Source organism: Arachis hypogaea, chromosome 8 (assembly GCF_003086295.3).
Source record: "Arachis hypogaea cultivar Tifrunner chromosome 8, arahy.Tifrunner.gnm2.J5K5, whole genome shotgun sequence".
NCBI lineage: Eukaryota > Viridiplantae > Streptophyta > Magnoliopsida > Fabales > Fabaceae > Arachis > Arachis hypogaea.
Window position 1 is genome coordinate 42,293,023 of NC_092043.1, and position 23,355 is coordinate 42,316,377.

Consider the following 23,355-nt stretch of genomic DNA (forward strand, 5'->3'; position numbering starts at 1 on the left):
AGGTTGCATCGACATCTAGCTGTCAGCCTATGGCTTCTAAGTTCAAGGTTGACAAATGTGGAGGATGTTGCTGTGTGCCGGAACTCGATGGCCTATGGGATATAGGTGGTTTGCTCGGAGTATCGTCATCATTGTCCCCAATAATGTCGACTGGCTCCTTGTCCGAATCATCATCTCGCATCGCATTTTCAACTCGATCCGGTCGAGACTCAAATGCAAAATCAGGAACACGCGAAGGTGAACTGGCAATACCAACTGCAATACATGGAGGATCAACCAAAATACAAGCAGGTGCAACTACAAGCATCGACGTTGAGGCACCCCATCGCCGTCGACTGAGAATTTGGCGTTGATGCCCAAAAGTTGCCGACGCCATCTTCCAACTTCGCAAACAATTCGTGTATTCTAACTTCGAAAAAACTTCACTTACAGGGAAACAAGACCTGCATATCTTCATCGGAGCCTATCGCAAATGTTTCATACTTCATACCGGTTGACACAATAGCAATAGGAATCTTGTAAAACAACTTTTTTACTCACTTTGTCCCGCACACCTCCAGCTTCTGTAATATGCTGCTTTTTGTATCGATCAATGTATTCGATGATCGGATAAAAATACTCAGCGGTTCTCTATCTTTAAATTTAACGCCATGCCTTTTGCTTTTTTGAATTTTTCCAGAGCAATGTACTAGAGATAGGAAACTTTCTTCACCATCCATTTATAAAAAATGACACTCTACTATTACCTCATTGTCTTGAAAGAGTATATATAAGCACCTCACATATGCATAAACCTCACGTAAACTGCTACTGCCTATAATAGTTTATGCATTGCCACAGTTCATCAGAAACCGTTGTTATCTATAATGGTTTCTACATGCACCATTTTAAATGTAAACCTTGACTACCAATACGTTGACTTTGAAATTACTGCTATCAATAACAGTGTACATAGATATGTAAAAAATTACAATTACGTCTTGATCGAATTTGAAAAAGTTGTAATATGATAATATAAAGTTGTAATAATTTTATTTGAGTAACTTACCCTAAATTATATAATTCACATGTCAGTTTCTCATTAAGTCATATATTTATTATACCAATACATTTTTATTTCTGCCGGTAAGAGCAACCACGTGGTAAATATATATAATAAACTTGCACAAATATATATAATAAACTTGCACGAAGATTCATCTAGTTGAAACGTATGGATAATGCTGCACCATTTATTAAACCCACAATCTCACTACTTCTTCAACGAACAAATAGTACAAGGACACATTCCACAGTTACAAGCTGCAACAAAAAAATATGAAAACGATAAATCTCATAAAGCATAATAGTTTTATCCATACAGCATCGCTTAATTAAGAAATAATTGAAATAATTAAGTCAAGGAACAAATATCCAAAGTTCCGAAAATCAGATCAGTATAAAAGTTAAAAAATTTAGAAATTTAACCGAAATTCAGCTAGAGTAGTTGAATTGAAATAATAAAATAATATATATGTATATTTGTATAAAATATATATTTTAAGTTAATTTTAAAACTAGCTTTTGGTTTTATTAGATTAAACACAAACAATTTTTAATTTTTTAACATGGGAAAAAATGGAGCTACTCCATTTACATAATTAACTTATCGTACAAAATTCAATAACAAGTAAAGTGCATTTGTCCAGAAAATAATACTTCGTATTGTTTTACTAAGAATTTGTTTAAAAATTATTTAACATAAGAAAAAAAATTTATTTCTTTTAAAAAAAGAATTTATTTTTATTTAAAATTCAATTCCATGATTAGAATGAATTTAATATATTAATAGAATAAAATTTAAATTTATAGTGTGTGAATGAAGTTAAAAATCAAACCTTTTGGTCTAATTTACAAATAAAAAAAAAGAGAATTAAACTTCTCAAAAAAATTTAAATAATTTATTTTTATTCCAAAATGAAAAAAAAAAGTTAACATTTGAATGAATTCTAATTCCTAGCTAACATTCAAAACATGCTCTAAGTAAATTATTGCTTACCTTAAACATAAACATATGAAAGGATTGTAACGAATCTTTGCTTGATAAATCTACTGAATTAACAGCGTGATTCCAAACGTATAAAACCATGATGACATGTGTCAGAACCTAATAAGTTAAAAATTACCACAAATTTAAAATATTGATAAATTGAATAAAAGAATTAGAGTAAAATGCCTTATTTTCTATAGAAATAGTCTAAACCGTACCCCAAAATAGTTATTCGAATTGATATCATTATATGAACTTTTTCTAAGATTATCATAACAAAAGACTATACTGAATGTATTATTGAAACTTTTGGAATAGATTAACATACATTGTGAATTTTCATTAGTTTTTCTATGTAAAAATTTGTGAAGAGAGAAGCAAACTATAAACTTTTGAGGCACATTTTTTATTACTACACACCAATAATTAATTATAATATATATGCAAATATCACATTACCGTAACAATTTTGCTCCATAAAACAGGAGATAATGCTCCCATTGTAATAGCAATTCCATAAGCCATTTGAATAAGTGATATACATAACCAGAATACCTAGAAAAAGATAAATAATGAATAAATCTGGATATATAATATACCAAAACCTCATATTTAGAAAATAAAAGGTAAGAAAAATAATTACCCGCTTAACACCCAAGCGTATTGCCAAAGTTTTCAAGCCTGCTGCCTTGTCTCCTTCAACATCCGCTAAATCCTGTTTCTCACCAAAGTGTTAAATCTTGTGTATAAACTAACACTTCCAATAAAAAAGTATTAAAGTTAATTATTTTTAAGATTATTGTTACATACACAAATATTTTTTTATAATAGCCAAGTTAACTTAGACTGTATTTGGTTTTAAGAATAAGATAAGATAAGACACTGAAAATAAAATATAAAGGATAAAAATATAAAAATTAGTATTTTTGTATTTTATTTGGTGATAAATTAAAATAAATTATAAAAATTTAATTTATTCTCATTTTTTTCATTCAAAAAATTTAAAAAGAAAAATATAATAATAAAAAATATAATTATAACAAATTAACAAAAATAATAAAAAAATAAAAAATAAGTTGTGTCACCTCTTAGTATCTATGTGTCTTCCTATCAAGATGAATAAAAAATACATTAATTCAGTGTCTTTAAATATAATGTTTTTGTCTATGTCTCCATCCAAGTTAACTTAGTTGTTGACTGACTAAACAAAAATAATCCACACAAAATACATATAAATTACACACTTTTCTCATTGCTGTTGCATTTATTCTTTTTTTTTTTTACTTCTTCAAGATACAAAAGAAGCTCAGAAAAAAGAAAAAAATCGTATTATTATTTATAAAGTTATGTATTTTTTTCATTCTCAAATATGAGAAATAAAAAATAAAAAAGTAGAAAAATTTTATAAAAGAAATAAAAAAAATATATAAAGCTATACACAAAAATTTGTGAAGTTAAATATAAAATAGTTACATAGACAAAATATAAGAGGAGAAACAAAAATATCAAACAAAATAATTACATGGACTAAAAAAAAAACATACAGAAAAAGAGGAGGAAAAAGGAGCGATAAGGAAAAAAAAAATACAGAATTGATGTGTTAGTTTATTTATAAAATTATATATATTTTTTTTCAAAAATTTTGTATTTATTGTTATGGAGGAGAAACAAAAAATATTGAAACAAAAGTTGTAAACTTTTATAAAAAAAATAAAAAAAAAACGCAAAAAGTTTTAATTGCGAGATACATAATTTTTTCTACAAAAATACAAAAACTTTTCTTCTACTGTTACAGTTTTTTTCTTTTTTGTTTTTGCTTTTTTTTGTTTACATTTTTTTATTTCTCATCTTATTATTCTTGTTCTTTTTGGAGAAAGAGAAAAAAAGAAAAACATAACGGAAAAAAAAAGAAGAAGAGAGGAAGGGAAGAACAGAAAAAGATGCACAAGAAAAACAAGGAGAAGGGAGAAGAAGAAAATGTAGGCAAAAAAAAAAGAAAAAAGAAATGTAGACAAAAAGTGTGTACGAAAAGGAAAAAGAAATTGAAGAACAAAGGTGAAATATATACAGGGGCACTCTACTATACATATTGAGTGAAAATAAATTTCTTTTATAGTTATTTTTGATTATTTTATTGTTATTCAAAGTGTGGGTCCTACCTTTTTCAATCTCTCCTTCATCCCATAAAAAGAAAAATCTATAAACTTACATCTTTACCATATAATTCACCATATATATATAGACGTATGTATAATCTGATTTTGTTGGATTTAATTATAAAAAGAAAAAGTCTAGAAGTAATATTTTTATTAAAATTTTGCTAACACTTAATCAGTAAATAAAAAAATAAATAATTTCATACTATTAAAAGTAATTTTATATTATTAAAAATACTAGTATTTCTGTTGTAGGAAATTTTACCTTTGATATTGATATTACTGTGTAGAGACAACCTACGACGAAACAACTAAGAAGCATAGATCTTGGAAATGTAGCTGCCTTCTTGAGCACAAAGGTCTGAGCATCGCATGTATTTGAAAAAAAAAAATTGCATTAGACTTCATGAAAATTGCATTAATCAAAACTAAATGAATAGTCTTTAGAACCCATATTAAAAGCAACTAAAGTTTATGTTATGATGAACTATTAAGACAACCTACAATTTTGGTTAAAGACGTTATCTATTTAATAATTATGTGTTCCAATATTTAATATGTGATAGCAACTTCGAAGTATGAATTCATATTTAAAGAAGCAATTGAATAATGTATTAAAGATTTTATTTTTATGTATTATTAGTATAATTACACAAAATATCGAATAATGTTATCACATTAATAAAAATAATAAAAATACTACTTGTATACTAAATATTAGTTACCAAATCAGTCACCTATACATACATATGTAATTTAAGTAATTTTTAATATGTATTTTACATTAATAAATAATTTTAGTAGTTAATTTTAATATACACTTAATATAATTGTAAAAATACTTACGGTTCCTATTGCTTAAATATTTAATTAAATACATTAACCCAACTTCATAATGTATACTTTTTTATATTATTGTATTAAAATTGAACTAATTTATTAAAGTATTTTTTTTTAGTCAAGAATTTATTAAAGTATTTGTAAACACATCCAAATTTATTTTGTTTATATTTCATAAATAGAAAAAAAAATTTTTTTACGGCATTCTTCAACCCAACAGATTAAAGACTAACTGTCACCGTAAGTAAATAGGAACTTCTTTTTTGGAAACCAAAAAAAAATAGGAACCTTTTTTTATTATAGTGGTCGTGGAACCTCCATTTTTAATGTCCAAAAAACCCTTTTTCTTTTTTCTGTTATTTCATTTTACCTGGATTTGAGGATGAAGTTTAAGGCCCAAACAAAAATCCGTAAAGGTCTAAGAACAGTCCTCCTATGACCACAAAAAAGAAAAAAAAAAAAATCCTCCAAAATACCACAGGCATCATCTTCTGGTATTGTAGCAATAACATTGTGGCAATCTCTCTCTCAATTATATTAAAGAGTATTATGTGATATATTTTAATTGTATAGTTAATATTATGTAATACGAAATAAATAATAGATAGATATTATCATATTACTATCAAACCCAAGTTGCGTTATGAGTAAACTATCAAATGATACTTCAAAATTCATATTATTAACAAAAATAACTTCGAAAATATAAATAACAAATAATATCTTAAATAATTTAAAAATATGATAAAAATATCATATTTTTTATAAATTTCAAATAACTTTTATATTTAGCAAATTATTTACGAATGTTTGATTTGAATTTTATAAAAATATTTAGATAATTATTTAATGTCCATATAAAAAATCAAAGTATCTCTAAATTTTTTCATTATTTTAAAAACTTTTAGTCATTGAGAAAAATTGAAAAAAAATTAGTTTACAGTAAAATCACAAATTTTAAGATGAAAAATCCCATCTGTTTAATAATATTTAAAAAAAATTGAATCAAAATTTACTCTCTAAAAATTATAGTTTATAAGAGAATACCTTCATGTGCAGAAAAGGTCCCATATGAAATGATGCCATCATAGACATTGCATTAGATAGTACTGAGAGAATTGCAGATCTCTTCCATCTTAATAAAGGCAACTGAAAAATATAGATATAAAATACATAAATACATATATAAGATTCTTTTTAGAAAAAGAAATACATAAAATTATGATAAAAAAAATATATTATAATATCATATGAAAGAAATTTGCCATTGACTCTAGTAGAATTCATCATAATAACTTAAGAATAAATTAGATATTAAAATGTTATTTGTGTTACGTGGTAGTTTTTTTTATGTAAATTAAGGTATTACTTATTTATAGAAATAATTAAATAATAAATACTTAATATTTTATTATTAAAAAATATCAATCAATATTAATTTAATTAATAGACAAATATTTTAATATTCTCTAACATGCTTCGAAAAAATAATTAACATTGTTTCTCAATTATGGGTTGGATACAACTTTGACTAAAACAAGAAAGGAGATCAATAACATAGTGGAAAAGCATATTTTCAAGGGTTTATAGAGGGCATCAAAGTAATTTGATTAAAAAAAAATTATTCAATAAATATAATAAAAATTCAATTTGTAAATTCCTTAGAAATCTTTATAAGCATAATATTTATTAATTAAATTCATTAAATTAAAGAATATCTATCTCAATATTATTTTAAAAAGAATTTATATTAATAAATTGGGACAACAAGTATTTTAAAAATTGATTTTTAAAATTTTTAAAAATAATGCAAAAACTAAGAAAAGACAAAAAAGATGTAAAATTATATGATTTAAAAATTGGTGGAGATGAGATTTGAACCCACACAAACTCTTAAAAGAAAATTCTAACTTTAATAAGTAGTTAACTAAATAAACTATAAAGACATATGTCTTATTATCATATGTATAAGTAGTATTTATTAAATACTTGGGATTCATGGTCCTTACTCCTTAATCCGTTACTTATATTTATAAGCAGAACATAAAATTTAAAAACAATTTTTTTAAAAACTTTTTAAAGAAACTCACATTAATTGAATATACAGCCATTAGGCCTGCAGCAACAATAATACTCCAAATTAATGGCTTTGATCCTACCATCCATGCAAGTCCAAGACTCTGCACAAAAGCATAAAGAATAAGCCTTCTCTCCGTAATAATATCTTTTTGAAAGATTATTTTATTCAATCTTTGAATCATTTTTTAATGTACTAACAACGAATATATATATGATTTATGAGAAATAATAATAAGTTGTTGAAAGTGATGATCCATAAGATACCGTAAGTAGGAATAATGCCACAAGTATAACTCCAAATGTGAAGGAATATTCTCCAGTTGCCAAAGGAAGATCTGGTTTATTAATCTACAAAAAATTTATAACAAAGGTAAAAATAAATAATAAGAAAACAAAATATGCAACGCGACAAGCAATAAGGTTAAAATATTAATGAAAATGATGCCGGAAAAAAGTAATTGTAGTACAAATATATTTTAAAGGAAAAAAATAATATCGAATAAAAAATGAAAAATGAGAACTTTAATATTGATAATATTGATATTAATGATGATGATGGTAGAAGAGATAATAATGATGATAAAGTAATAAAATAATAAAGGTATGAGTGATAATAATAATAATGAGGATGAAGAAGGCAGTAATAGTGGTTGTAATTGGTTATATTGTTGAAAAGAATTTTGTGAAAATTTAAAATTCTCATAAAATACAAATAAAACCTCCCACAAAATTAATATTTTGTTATTATTTAACAGATTTTTTAACAAAAAAATTGTATTATCCCAAAATAAAAAAGTTGAAAATCGAAATGTCATTTTTTTTAGACAAAAATCACTTTGGTCTTGATAAAAATAGACAAAGACCAAATTAAGTGTTTACTCTTAAAATATTACTTTATTTATGACTATACGTTCGGGGTACTAAAAAATACTGAGTTTAACTAAGTGAACTAAAACGGAACCAAGCCATTTTAAAGAAATAGGTTTTTAAAAGTAAAAAACTGAATTGAAACCACGCTTTTTCTTATAAACAAAATTATAAAAACCAGTGTTGTGATTTGATTTTGGTTTCAAATAAAATAAAACTGGTTTTACAAAATAGTGTCTTCTTCTTTTAAAACATTGGGCTACCAGTTCCACAGTCTAATCATACCAATCATGTCAGTCGATTCAATTGTTTGAATCGATTTTGGCCTAACAATCAAACCAACCAAGACTATTAAACAATTTACGCTGATTGTTTCACCAATGAGTTAAAACAATTATATATATATATATATATATATATATATATATATATAAACCGACTAAAACTAATTTTTATGTGTTGAAAGCTATTTTCTATATAAATCACTTTAAAACGGTTTTTAAATTTAAAATTGATTTTATTTATATAAATTATTGTGAATTAGTGCACTATATATACTATAAACGGATTTAAAATCAATTTACTATTATATGTGAAAATGTAATTTAATATAATTTCTAGATCACTTAAAATAGTTTGAAGAAATGCTTATTAGAGATAAAAAAAAAACACAATTAATTAGCTCAAAATATGTATGTAAAAATAATAAAGATCAATTAGATAAAGATGTTAAAAATGTCTTTTTTTTAAGATATTTTTTAACAATTAAAATTTAGCACATATAACCGATTAAATTGTGTTATTTTTATTAAAATTAGATTGGATAAATAAGTTTAACCGAAAAATTAATAAATTAAATTTTGAACCGATCTAAATTAATATTTTTTAATAAAAAATAACTATAATATTTCTATTATAAAAAATAATTAAAATATTTCTATTATATATATATATTAATTTTAAAAATTCTAAATTCTAACAGACGACAGAAAAAAAGATAATAAGACTATTGTAATTATTTTTTATGAAAAATAATATTAATTTAAATTAGTTTAAGATTTAATTCATTATTTTTTAATTAAATTAATTAGTTTGATCTAATTTTGATAAAAATAACATAATTTAATCAATTATGTATATTAAATTTTAATTATTAAAAATTATTTAAAAAAAAACGTTTTAAACGTTTTTACAGTGACTCCCAAAATATATATACTTGTATTCACCTCGTCTATTCAAGCAATGAAAATTTAAGTTATAGTTGACTTTTAGTAATAAGTACATACCATGTCTATTTCAATGTCACATACTTGATTCACTCCCACAATAAATTGAAACGTGAAGAAGAAAGGCACCATATACTGAAACATGAGAGAAAATTTGAGATTATTAAACTATGTTAAAAAATAAATACAGAAACCACTTTTTGGTTAATTAATATTAGTTAACAAAAATTATTATTTTTGTTTTATTTTTAAAAAGGTTTAAAATTTGAGAATAAAATTTAAAATTTAAAAATAAAAGTTAAGGATTTAAAATTAAAATATATTATTTAGAATAAAAAATATAATTTTAAAAAATTGATTGATATTTACTGAAAAAATTTGACTTTCTAATTTTACTTTTTAAAAAAAGTAAAACTACACATTATAAAATAGAAAAAAAAACAATTTTTAGGCAGGATATGAAAAACAAATAGGGATTAGGAATTACTTCAAACAAAATATCATACAAGATCAAATGTTTTTACAGATGTTGATAGAAGGATATGATGCAAATAAAATCTCTTTAAACATTAAGAATAAAAATAAAATATTAGGAACAAAATAAAAAATAATGATAAACACTTGGAATAAGACCAAACGTTATCTCAAAGTTTAACACATAATAATACATTTTTTACCACGGAGAAATAGATACATAATGTCTAGAAATTATTGTGATTTTTAAATTATACACAGGGTAAGTAATTTGAAATAAATCAATTTATACAAGACTAAGAAATAAATTAATTTTAAAAATAATTAATTTGAAGTTTCTAATAATCCTAAAATCAAGAAATACAAACATACTTGAAATTTGTTACTACCATATAAATTCAAATTTATGTTATTTATTGGGCAGAATATTCATCTCTCTTAACTTTAAATACGTTGAAATATTTATAAATCTATTATTTTTAATTTTTTATATTAATAACCGAAAATCAGCACTTTTCTATAATAAAAAGATGCATGTAATGCACTATTAATTTTATTTCTTTTGTTCTTTCTCTACTGATTGAATAATGTCTATTAGGAAATTAGTTAAAATACAATTATATGATTATAAAATTCGTATTAAATAAATTATCTAAGTTGTTAATTAGAGCCCACCTGTAAGATTCCTTTTACAAGTAATATTGGAGATATTTCTGAAAAATTATCCACAGCAAGAAATGACGAAGAAAGTCCTGCTGGTATCTGTTCAAAACAAATAAAATCGACAATTGATAATGATGGCAAATTTTTATTTAGGGTATGTTTGATTGAAAGGTAAAAGTAAAATCAATTTATATAAATGTTACACAATACTATCTCAACCAGACACACCACTAAATATTAATAATACAGAAAAGAGTAAAATAATGATTTAGTTCTTAAGGTTTTAAGTCAAGTCTTAATTTTGTCCTAATATTTGAAATGTTCTATTTTTATATTCAAATATTTTATTTTTTTATTTTAATCCTTTGGTTAAAAATAATTTTTTTTACTAAAAATATTATTTTTTTATTATAATTTTCTTTTAAATAGTGATAAAAATATAATTGTAGTGATCATAGTAAGTGTTGTAATAATTTAAGAACAAAAATGACAGAATAATAAAAAAGAAAAAGAAGATAACAACAAAGAAAAAAGAAATTTTTGAAAGAAAAAAACTTAAATTTTAATCAAATGACTAAAATATAACGAAATAAAATATTTAAAATAAAATAAAACGTTTCAAATATTAGAAATGAAATTAAAATTTAAATCAAATATTTAAAACTAAAACCATATGAATTAAGAATGAGACTAACCATCATGCCAAAAAATACATAAAGTCTACTAAACTTGAGAAAAATAAGCAGTGCCCTTTTAATAGACTCTAGAGGGTCGTTTTGTGATTTTTCATGAGCTTGTGGTTCAGATTCATGTGATTGTGCAGAAGATCTTGCATTTATTAACGATGTTTTGTGAATTTTATGATGAGTTGTAGATCCTCCTTCAATGCCTTTATAATGGAGCTTTGAAATATTGTGCTGCAAACATGTCTTGATACTCTGCTCTTTTGTGACATTCCTGTTACTCTGCCATAAAGCTCTTGTTCCATAAGAACCTGAAAAGTCAAATTAATTTTCGTATTAACACTGACCTTAAGAATTGAGACGCTAATTAACTATATATCTACTGAGACAATTAATAATAGATAGTTGTTTTAACTGTAGTGCACTAGTCACATATATATATGACATCTTGTGCATATCAATGTCCATTGTAATAATGATATTATCATTTTAACTTTCTATGACAAAACAATTGTTAAAAGGTTAAAATTGTAAGCATATTTTTATTCCAAATCATATTGCAAGCAGTGACCTACTTACATTAATAGCCGGATTTTGTTTTAATAAAAAATAAAATTCCATGTTTACACTTAGGTTTGGATAAGAGGTGGGGGTGTTGGTGGTGCAGTTGGGTAGCAGTGCTGAGGGTGCATGATGCAACGAAATGACACTCATGAAGGAGACACATACATAGTGAGAATGATGACTAACATGATAATGAATTAAGAGTAAAGTATCGATTTTGTCCCCAACGTTTGGGATAAATTCTATTTGTGTCCCTAACGTTTAAATCGTCCTATTTGTATTCCTAACGTTTGTAAAAGTGATTCAATGTTATCCTGCCATCAATTACACATCATGAACACTTTACTTTGAGTTTTAAAAATCTCTTCTTGAAGTTAGAATACAAATGTCTGGGATAGAATCGATGATCCACTCCGAAAAATAGCACATCAAAAGTTGAAACTAATTCCTACAACATTTACATAATTCATTTTTCTAGGGACATAATTGAATCTAAACACAAATAGTGGGTATAATATTAAAATCGAACACATACAAATGAGATCTAATTGAGAATAAATACATCTAAATTAGAATAATTGAAAAATATAATCTGATTTGTTAGTATAATTGATAGTAGGATAACATTGAATCACTTTTATAAACGTTAGGGATACAAATAGGACGATTTAAACATTAGGAACACAAATAAGACTTACCCTAAATGTTGGGGACAAAAATGATACTTTACTCATGAATTAATGATAATGATATGTATATATGGTAAGGGTAAAATTGGAAAAATCAGTTAATCAAACAAAAAATTAAGAATAGAGATAGAATTAAAATTAATTAAATATATTTTTTAAAATATTAAAAATAAAAAGTAAATTTTATTCTAATTTTTAAAATATATATCAATATAAATATAAGATTTAATTTATTTATTTAAAAAATTCCATTAATTATTTAAAGATGCATATCTGATATTTGAACAGTTACGCAAGACTATAAGTTGAAAAATCAAAATTCATACTAATTTGACTAATGTTACATTCATTATTATTATGATATATGTTGAATAAAAACAAGGGTTAATTAATATATGAATAGATACGCATGTATGTTTCGATATGATCTTTTTAGAGTCTAATTTTTATTTTATTAAAATATTTAATGTTAGGTTTATATATATTAAAAGTTTATAAATATTACATGGGTAAAGTATATTTTTGTCCCCGAAGTTTGATAAAAAGTTTTAAAAATACTCCTAAGTTTTATTTTGTTTTAATTTTGTCTCAAAAGTTTTCGATTTGCATCAAATATACTCTTGGAGGCTAATTTTTCAAAAAATTTAAGACCAATATGATAATAATGCATGAAAATTATGCTTGATTTGCTTGTGTTGAGGGGTTGTTCTTATGAAATTGTTGTTGAATCGATCTTAAATTTTTTGAAAAATTAGCCGTCAGAGGTATATTTGATACAAATCGAAAACTTTTGGGACAAAATTAAAACAAAATAAAATTTCGGGATATTTTTAAAACTTTTATCAAATTTTAAAGACAAAAAATATACTTTACCCATATTATATCAGATCAGTAATACACAGAATATGGAGAGAGAGAGAGAGAGAGTTACTAAAAGTTATAATTTCAAGATTGCATCAATAACAAAAATTCCACAGCCATGATTTGTTAATATTTATCAGAAACTCTTTCTTTCCTTCATTTCTAATTTGAGACAACTTTAATTTGTAGTTTTATTTTGTCTGTTTTCAATTATCACTCTATATTTTATTGAGTAATACTGAGAAAATAATAATCTAAAATATTATATTTAATTTAATATTTATAATTGAATATATGTAATATTTAGAGTTATATATTTATTATATCTAATATTATGTATTTATTATGACAATAATTAATAAATACAAACAAAAAAGATAAATTATGATTATTTTTTACACTAAAATATTTTCAATTTAATTTCACATATGATAATAATTTGCTATCTAACAATTACATATCATGATTAATATTGTTTTAACTACCTAAAAGTTGATGTTTATATTTATATGGTTGACTAAAAAACCAAATGTTTTAGTTACGTAAGGATTTAGAACCTAGAATTTATTATATGATTAACTAACTAAATATAAATATTTATATGTTTATATTATATTCGCTACCTAACAAATATATTTTGATTTTATAGGGATTAATAAGGATTAATATTAGATATTTTAGTTATAGAAATATTTATATTTCACTTCTTTTAAAACACAACAAGAAGAGGTGCACAAATAATATAACGCTAACAGAAACAAAGTGAGAACAAGAACAAAATTCGTTCATTTCTAAATCAAACCGATGTTGTTAATACATTATAAATAGATCAATATATATTTTGGTTGAAGAAAAGAACACTCTGTTTGATTATTGTTAAAATACATCAACCTATAATAACATTTACTATAACTTTTATGACAAAATTAAGAAAATAATTTAAACTCTTAATTATTTATATATTCTCAAAATATATTTTTTTTTCTAAAATTAAGATTAAGACTTGAACTTAAAATTTTTGGGTGAAGATAAAAAGAGTATGCCATTTAAATTATAATTCGTTGGCTCCTCCAAATATATTTAACACATAAAAGAAAACTGATGATGTATCTTACATGTAATAATTTTCACTTTCTCTGTTAAAGAACTCAAAATCAATCACTGATCATAATATGTTAATAAAAATAAATCTTTTTTTTTATTAATTTTTTTTAACCAAAGATAGGAAGACTCAAACTCGCAGTCTCTAAGTAAATATAAGAAGATTATGTCATTTGAGATATAATTGGTTAATTTTTTGTTAAGTTTTTTATGTTCAGAACTGTGTGAAGAGTATAATAACAAACTTCAAAATATGTTTATGAATTTTGCTGAGGACTATATATTCTTTCAAAATATAAATGTTAAAACTAAGTTTTCAACTTTTCATGGCTCCAATGTTATTTTTTTATTTTCATCATTAGTAAATCCCTGAATATTTATGAAATTAAAATCCAGATCTAATGGGTTATGTAAATAAAAAAAAATATTAAGAGGGCAATAAATATTTTTTATTAATATTACCTAACACTTTGAATCAATACCTTAATTTTATACTATTAAAATTTAAAATTTATAGCTTAAAATTAAATCTTTAATATTTATCATTAGTCAAATATCGATAAAAGATAATAAATTTTATTAGTCATATAACTTTATTTTATATAAAAAAAAAAGGTCCATTATTGGTCGCGTCATATACAAGTGTTGCTCTACGTGAAACTTAGTTGAAAACTTGAAATCTCATTAAATTGGTAGAAGCCTTTTAACAATTTTTGTTTTTCATAATCAAAATCCAAAACCTAAAATGATTGGTTACAGACTAAGGTAATTATTATCATCTCCCAAACATTCTTCGATGCATGATGTATTATATTGCTTTGTGACCATTCTTGTGTACAAAAGAAGAGAATTCAATCATTATTGTTATAAACGAAGGAAATTGGAAAATAATAATAGCATTATTATCATAATTAATTGAAAAGAGAAGAAGAAGATGTGTACCAACAGTGGCGACGGAAGAAGTTGATCTGGGAATTGAGACCAAATGCCCGAAAGCCATTAGAAATGAAATCAGCTAATTAGTGTTATTTGAAATTGAAGTTGCAATTGCCAATTAGAGCATCAAATCATTTAAGTAATAAGTAATTTTCTAACAAGTTGCTATCCACCGGATATTATCTTTTATTTCTAAAAGGTTTTCTGTCTTCCAACGCCGTATATAGTTTATGCTAGTACTAACTCAACGACGACTATAGCACGCAGCTATACTAGTATGTTTTTTTCTTTTTTTTAAAGAGAAAATATAAAGAACCACGTTTTTTTAACAATGTATACGAATAGGTTAAAATAGAAAAGTTAATTTTAATTTTGAAAATCAAATTTTGAATTAATTAGATATAATTTTTATTAGTGAATTTAAAATGTTACCTGTTGTTTATGTTGTTGGTATCTTTTATTGTTCATCTAATAAAATTATTTTTAAATATTAACTATACACTAAAATAAATTATTATATATTTGTATATAAATATATATTATTATTTAATTTATTTTTAATGCATGTTTTGATTTCTCATATGTATTTAATATTAATGACTAATATAATTTTTTTTCTCTTTTTCAAATTTAGTAGTCTTCGACAATAAATTTTTTTTTTTCAGTCACCAACACTTGTCTTACAAGAAACTCTATTTTGTCCATGGGGATGTTGAATTTTCTTTCTTATTATTTTCTGTTTTCTTGCAAAATTTAATCTTTGTTCTTTATTTGAACATTTGTATTGTACCATTTAAAAAAATAGATATATAAATGATTAGTCGATCATATTTTTTAAATTGTAGTGCAAGAATTCATAGTTTGAATTCTAAACAATGAACTACGTACTTATGCGAGAATTGACTCAATGCGATTTACTAAATATTATCCATAAATCCTGCTGTTAGATAATTAATAAATTTATTCTTGGATTGACTTATTATTTAAATTAAAAATTAAGAATTACACTTATTATTATTGTATATATTTTTTATCAATTGATTAAATGCCAACTTTTTTTTAGTCGATTGGTGTTTACATAAGTAAACAAAAAATAAACATTAAATTCAATAATAATTATTTAGTCAAATAATAAATTTCTTTTGAATTAATTGTGTATATAAATAATAAGTATTGATTTAAAATTTACGCAGTTACCAAGAATATGGTTACTTTTAGTTTTTAACCTACAAAATAAAATAATAAATAGTAATAATATTAGTCTCTATTTATTAAAAACGTCTAAAATTATTAGTTTTTAATCTACAAAATAAAATAATAAATAATAAATTAACACCAATTTATTAATTATAGATATTAAATTAAAAAAATTTAACAATTTTTACTATACAGCTCATATTTTATATATAGACTATTAAAAAATAAAAAATAAAATATAAAATATAAATAAAAATTAAAAAATAAATTTATAAAAGTAATTATTAACTCATTATATTAAAATCAATAAATAAGTATACATATGAATATTAAATAAAAAATATTAAAATAATTAAAATTATGATTCATTAATGTACATATAAGATAATAATTTAAAAAATACCATAAGACATATAGTTTAAAATTTGATAATATTAATTATGGACATCATATGTATGAAATTATGAATGTTGTGAGCATAAAATTATGGATGTTATTAATATAAAATTATAGATGTTATGTGTATGAACTTATGAAAACTATTTGGATAATTCTTAAATGTTTGGCATTATTTCTATGTAAAGTTTGTTGATAACAGGTTGAGAAAATGCAAATATTCAGAAAAAGTCTAGTGATTAAAGGAAATGGGGAGTTAAAAATCAAAGGAAACATTAAATAAAAGGAAAGTTTCTAAATCTCTTTTCATTTTTTTTCAATTCATTTTATAATATTTGTGATATTGAGGTGAACGAGAAAGAGATCACTACAAAAATAAGGCCGATTAACTACCACAAAAACAGTCAGAAAATCATTGCTAATCTGATGCAAAATATAATTTGTGACGGATTAGCTACCGCCTAGCAACCAATGCTTTCCTCGCTAATTACAAGTCACAGATCAGTGAGGCAAATACAATAGTCGCTAATTTATCGGAAAAGTTTTTTAGCGACTGAATAGATAGTCGCAAATCTATCACTAAATTAAAAGCTAATTCCGTAAAAGAAATAGACTAATAGGTAGTCGCTAATTAGCATCAAACACTACTGCAGTAAACTCATCGCTAAATCCAAGCTAACTTCGTAGAGAAAATAGAATGCTTAGTTGACGCTAATTGGTGAGGAATTTTTCCGAATCTAACTCGTCGCAAGTTGTTCGCTAATATGATCGCAAATCTATCACAATTTATAGCAAATCTATAGCTAATCTTTGAAAATTCTTAATTAAATTTGTAGGAATTTTGTCGCTAAACCAAAGTTAGTCTAAATGAAAAACCAAAGTTACAAAGTAGTCACTAATTTGCTAGAAAATAATATATATTTAATTAGTTGCAATACTATCGCAACTGTCATTACAAATTTCTTTTAAACTAGTAACAAATCGATAAATATTTCGCACTATAAGAAAAACTTGCTTTCGCTATGCTTTTAAAGCGTGCCAAAAAGTAGAGATACAACCATGCTTTAAGAAACAAGCCAATTGAATTGGTTTTGGCTACGCTTCGAAAGTGTGCCACTAGGAACCATAACCACGCTTTTGAGAGGAGAAAATAAGAAAGTATAAAAAGAATTGATTTTTTATTGATTTACATGCTATAATTATAACTAACAAAATTACAATCCTACAATAAAACTAATAATTTAATTTATATTAGGCAAATGTAATGCCAATAAGCCATAACAACCTCTTTATTTCAAGCTAAAATATGGAGAAAAATGCTTATTCCATTTTTGGTAAATTTGCGGAAAAACCATCAATTGAATATTGATTACCTCATCAGTTCTGCAGATTACAAAAAAGCAACACAAATCAACAAAAAAAGGGAATTTTTTTGTCCATATATGAGGTCATAGAACTATAAGCCAACCTAACCCATGATGTAGAATTCCATAAATGGATTCATAGAAGATGATCACTAAAGTAGTAAGAAATTCAACAAAAAAAAAAGAAAAAAATTTATAATCATAAAAAATTCAACAACAGTCAAAATCAAAAGCATTGCACTACACTACACAACATCATGTGATTCTTGTTTGCATGTAAAAGAAATTAATTAAGATAAACAACAGAATCAAACAGAAAAATGTAAGATGAGAAATTAAAGCAGAAACTTTACCAAGAAACACAAATAGGATTGATTTTCAGCTCCTCTCAACAGAAGGGAACAGGGTGAGTTGAAAATAGCATGAGCCAGCAAATAGCTGAATAATTGATAAGAGACTCTGAAAAAAGAGAGTAAAATAATTGACTATTTAACACTAACCTAAAATCAAACAATTAATTCTCATTAAAAGAGATTGCATCAGAAAACAGGTTCAATAACATCAGTCTACAGTAGTAATTTGTACAAGTTCAACCAACACAATCAGTAGAGGATGTTAACCTTCTTTCCAGGAGCTGCTCTATTGCCTGGTGCCTGAGCACTTTTTCTTTTACCAGGTTCTTTCAACTTGTTCTTTTTCTTCTTCTTTTTCCTAAAAATTATATGAAATCATTATCAGGAGAGAAAAAGAAGTGCAAAACAGTTGGTATAAATTAAACAAAAGGCACAAAGTGTTCTTTTTCAGTGACCCTTTTAAAAAAAAACAAAGGCTGGTTAGCACAAAAATGTAAGATGCCACTAAATTAGTATATTTGTTTCGCCTGTCTTGCTGCTGCGGTTCATCTCCATCAGCACTTTCGACTTTCTGTTTTAAGCTTGGAGAATGATTAACACCTGCATTTTTGTCAGCTTCCTTAGCTGTCTTATGTGCTTTGTTAGTGGGGTGTGGCGGCGAAGTGGCTGTGTAGTGCGATGGAGAGTACGTCATTGTGCATTTTAAAAGGGTCTTTTTGCTGGCTGCTACGGGCAACGGTGAAGAAAGGGCCGTGGCTGGTCATGGAGTTCACGAAAGGATTGATGCCACGGTGAACAGCGCCGACGAGGCAGATCCGGGAGCAGTGCGGAAGTCAACTACTAGTAGCGGAGGTGATAATGTCCACGCTGAACTTGATGGCGTGGAGGGCAGGGAGGAGCGTGAAGCCCCTTATGCACCTGACGAGCAGAATCAAGCCGGAAAAGAGATTGGCGGAGGTGTAGAGAATTATTCGAACAACACAGCGGAGAAAAACATTCTACCAAGTGCAGTTAATGAGATCCACGCCAGTTTGGACGAGAGTGGTAAGTAGCATGTTGGCATATGTCTGATGAGGGGTGATGCAGTGCAAGATTCCGATTTAGAGGATGAGAATACAGTGGTGCAGGAAACTGGGTTGGATGATGAAGGGGCTGTAAGGAACTTGGAAGATTCGGAGGACTCAGAGTAGGATACAGATAGTGAAACTAATCAAGATGAACACGAAAAAAGTTAGGATAAAGATATGGCTGAAAATAGGGCTGCTTGGGATCTGGTTGTCGAATCAGGAGCTGTTTTATATAATGAGGATGAGGACATTATGGCTATTCTCCAAGTTCAGAATAAAGTATTGGCACAAAAAAGAAGCCAAGCAAAACAGAAAAAAAAAGCAAGAAGGTGCCGCACCAAAAACCAAAATAAGGTGTGTAATAAAGTTTTTAAATGATTTTAGTTCGTGGAATATGAGGGGTTTAGGGAGTGTTGGAAAGTGAAAAATGGTAAAAAATTTAAGCATAAAAATAATGTGAATATGTTAAGATTGATAGAAACAAAGAAAGAGGTGATTTCTAAGTTGGATATAGTACAATTTGGGATAATGATGCGGTGAGTTTGGAATTTGTGGGATCGGAAGGTGCTTCTGGAGGTTTATTAATAATGTGGAATGTTATAATGTTTAGATTGAGTAATTGTTACAAAGGAGAGAGATGGTTGTGTATAAAAGGAGAATTGACAAACAATAATTTTTATTTGTGCTGTTTGCTTGGTGTATGGTGCGCATACAAGGGAAGAGAAGCTTGCTGTGTGGGAAGAGTTGAATTTTTTATCGGAAATATGTCAGGTGTTTCTTTGCTGCATGGGTGTCTTCAATGAGGTTGTACAGTTGGAAGAAAGAAAAGGTGCTAGTATGTTAACAGCATTATCAAACTGGTGGATATAGAGTTGAATGACCATAAGTTTACATGGTTCAAGGGTCAATCGTGCAGTCAAATTAATAGAATATTGGTGAGTTTGATTTCATTGTTATCATTTGAAGTACTTGGTTAAAAAGGAATGACAGAATTTTCAGGAATCAAGAATCAGGTGTTGCAGGAGTATTTAACAGGTCGATTAAGAGTTGCAAATAGTGGAGTGATATTTGATCTTTTGGATTGTTGATGGCTTTGGTCGAAGATGATTAGGAATTAGTTTATTTTTTTGTTTAATACTTTTCTGTTGAGACGTTGATGCTCCACCTTGTTGTGTTGAGCTTTTTATTTCAAAAAAATATTTGTCATCAAGAGAGAAATTTTTGAGTTTGAAGAACTAACAACATATTAAAGATGATGACTAAATATTATTAATTGGATTAAAAACCAATTATTAATTGATTATTTTGTTAAGTGTGCAGAAAATTAAATTAATCAAAACAGGCCCAAGAAGCATCAATTTAAGCCCATCATTGGTTCAGCTTGAACAAAGCATTCATACTATCACTCTTAATCCAAATATGAGTGGCTAAATTACATGGAAGAAGAGCAAGAAAACTTACCGAAGAACATAAACAAGCTCAAATCGATGGTCCACATTCAAATTCAATCATTCAACTTAGTTGCTAACTAAGTAATTCAATTTTATTTCATCTGAACCAAACCTCACCAATAAAACCAATCTCTCTCTTCTCTTTGTCCAACCCCACGTGATTTTTCAGAAGAAAAAGTAAGAAAGAAGGAAAGCTCTAAGTTAGGACAAAATCAAAGAACAAAAAGCAAGTTTTCAAATCTAAGCAAACAAAAGTAAGTCAAAAGAGGTTAGAGTAAAAGACGAGATCACATCTGAAGAGAAAATCACAAAAAGGAGTTTCTAGATTTGTGCTTCATTGAATCTTGATAAAAAAATGCTTTCTTTGCAAGCACAGAAGTAAAAAGTTGAAAATATTGAAAATCATGGAGTTTTGCTGTGAATCAATGTTCAAAAATCTAACTTGGAGGCAAAGGAAGAATGAAGGGTTCAGATTCAACAAGCAAGATAAAAAATGTTGAAAGAGAAGATAGAAAGCATGAATGCATATATGGTTAAGTCACTGCTTCTACCCTATCTCTCATCTATCACGCCGCTGCTGCTTCTGATTTTTGGGAGAAGAAGTCAAACAAATGTCGAAGCAAGTTTCAAGTTTCGGAAGCTTCACTCCTCTATTAAAGGGGTGAACGGTCAAGTATTGAAGCAAAGAGAGAAAGTACAAAGTTTGGGTTTCCATAGCTTACTGAGCTATCCATTCTTCTCCTTCATAGTTCTCATTGAATATCTTATTTTCTCAATTTAGTCTTTCTTTGTTTTCAATTATAAAAGACATAACGATGAGGTTTGTAAGAAAAAGCCATTGAGTGAAAAAAGGCAAGAGAGTTAGACTTGAAGAAAAGCCTATGTTTATTCCAGAAATTCTTTGTAAGTTTTTCTGTTTTGTTGTCATGATTCTAAGAAAATTCCATTACAAGTTGGGTTAGCACTTTACTGTTAAAAGTTAGAGTGAGTTCCTAGTGTAAGTCTGGTTTGAGTTTGAAACTGGATTTACCCTATATAGGATTGGTTAGAATCCTAGGAAGAATTGGTAAATGTAATTCTGTTGAAAGATAGTAAAATTCTGTCATAGTTGTGACGGAAACTGGATGTAGGTTACATTGTGTTGAGTAGCTAAATCAGAATATACTTTTGTGTCACTTCTTCTTTCTCTTCTTTATTTTTGGTTTTGCACGTTAGGAGACAAAACTGAATTATCTCCTAATTATTGTATCCCTCTAAACTTCTCTTAATCACACCTTGCACGCAATTCTATTTTAGCTCTTTTTTTTGACAAGAAACAATAAAATAACCTTCTATCTTTCACTCGAAACAACACTCTAAAAACTAAAAGTTTAATCCAATTTCAAAATTAATGAAACAAAATAAAAAATATCAAAATTTAACCCTCTTCTTTTAGCTACTACTATCCATTAAAAATGAATCTTGATGGCTTAGATGTTTGCCTCTAGGTGTTGAGATTAGAATCGAATTAGGATACCTAGGATTACGTTTCATTATGTAATTGCGATTTAATTTAGAGTTCTGCTAGAAACTTTTGACTTCTCACCCGTTAATTATTATATATACTCCATTCTTTTTAGATGCAGATCATGGTATATCCTGTTAATGTAAGAATGATGCAAAGGATAAGTGTACAAAATATGTTTTGGATAGTCAAAATTTAAATATTTTTATATTCTATCCTGTGTACTAGTCTATGTGGATCCCTTTGTGGGCTAAGAATTAGGATGTTTCCTATTTATATGTATTTATTTTTTACTTGACTTGTGTAATTAACTAACGGTATTTCTTGTGACTTGGGATAATTAGAAACATGTGTGATGTATTCCTCATCCGAAAAGTTTTTCAGGTCCATATTAATGTAAATCCTATTGGTATATTCATATATTTTATTTCCACATATGTCTCATTTGACTTGCACACTATGGTCTAGTAGAGAGTGTTACAAGCTTTATTTTTAGTGAGATAGATCTAAACTAATAAAATTTTAATTTATTTTTTATTATTTAAATTAATACTGATTATATAAATCAAACTATAACATAACTTTTATTATACATGACCACAATACAGACTAAGAAAATAAAATTTTCTTAAAGTATTTGATACTTGAAAAATGGGTATGTGAGTTGAATTCAAATGGAAACCATTAAATTATGAGCTCGGGATAATAATAATAATAATAATAATAATAATAATAATAATAATAATAATAATAATATAGAAATTTTGAAAGGTTTGTTTATGTCATGGATATGCATGATAGTCTGTGTGCCCGGCATTGAATTGATGAAATTTCAATTAAATTAATAGTTGTGGT

The 23,355-nt window shown here is 26.0% G+C and overlaps 1 protein-coding gene across 2 annotated transcripts; it reads right to left on the reverse strand.

Moving 5' to 3' along the window:
* Window positions 1-900: 900 nt before the first annotated feature.
* LOC112707567 (naringenin 8-dimethylallyltransferase 2, chloroplastic) lies at window positions 901-15,357 on the reverse strand. Of its 2 annotated transcripts, XM_025759351.3 has the most exons (12): window positions 15,175-15,357; window positions 11,030-11,328; window positions 10,347-10,433; window positions 9,258-9,332; window positions 7,369-7,452; window positions 7,116-7,205; window positions 6,073-6,174; window positions 4,451-4,546; window positions 2,673-2,744; window positions 2,489-2,584; window positions 2,039-2,146; window positions 901-1,302 (listed from the first exon to the last, which is right to left on the reverse strand). In XM_025759351.3, exons 1-12 carry the CDS (start codon window positions 15,230-15,232, stop codon window positions 1,261-1,263), a joined length of 1,209 nt encoding a protein of 402 aa, XP_025615136.1. In that variant the 5' UTR covers window positions 15,233-15,357; the 3' UTR covers window positions 901-1,260. The 2 variants fall into 2 exon arrangements, with proteins under 2 accessions (XP_025615136.1, XP_025615137.1); XM_025759352.3 differs by lacking the exon at window positions 9,258-9,332 and having other exon boundaries at window positions 15,175-15,349.
* Between the last annotated feature and the right edge of the window lie 7,998 nt (window positions 15,358-23,355).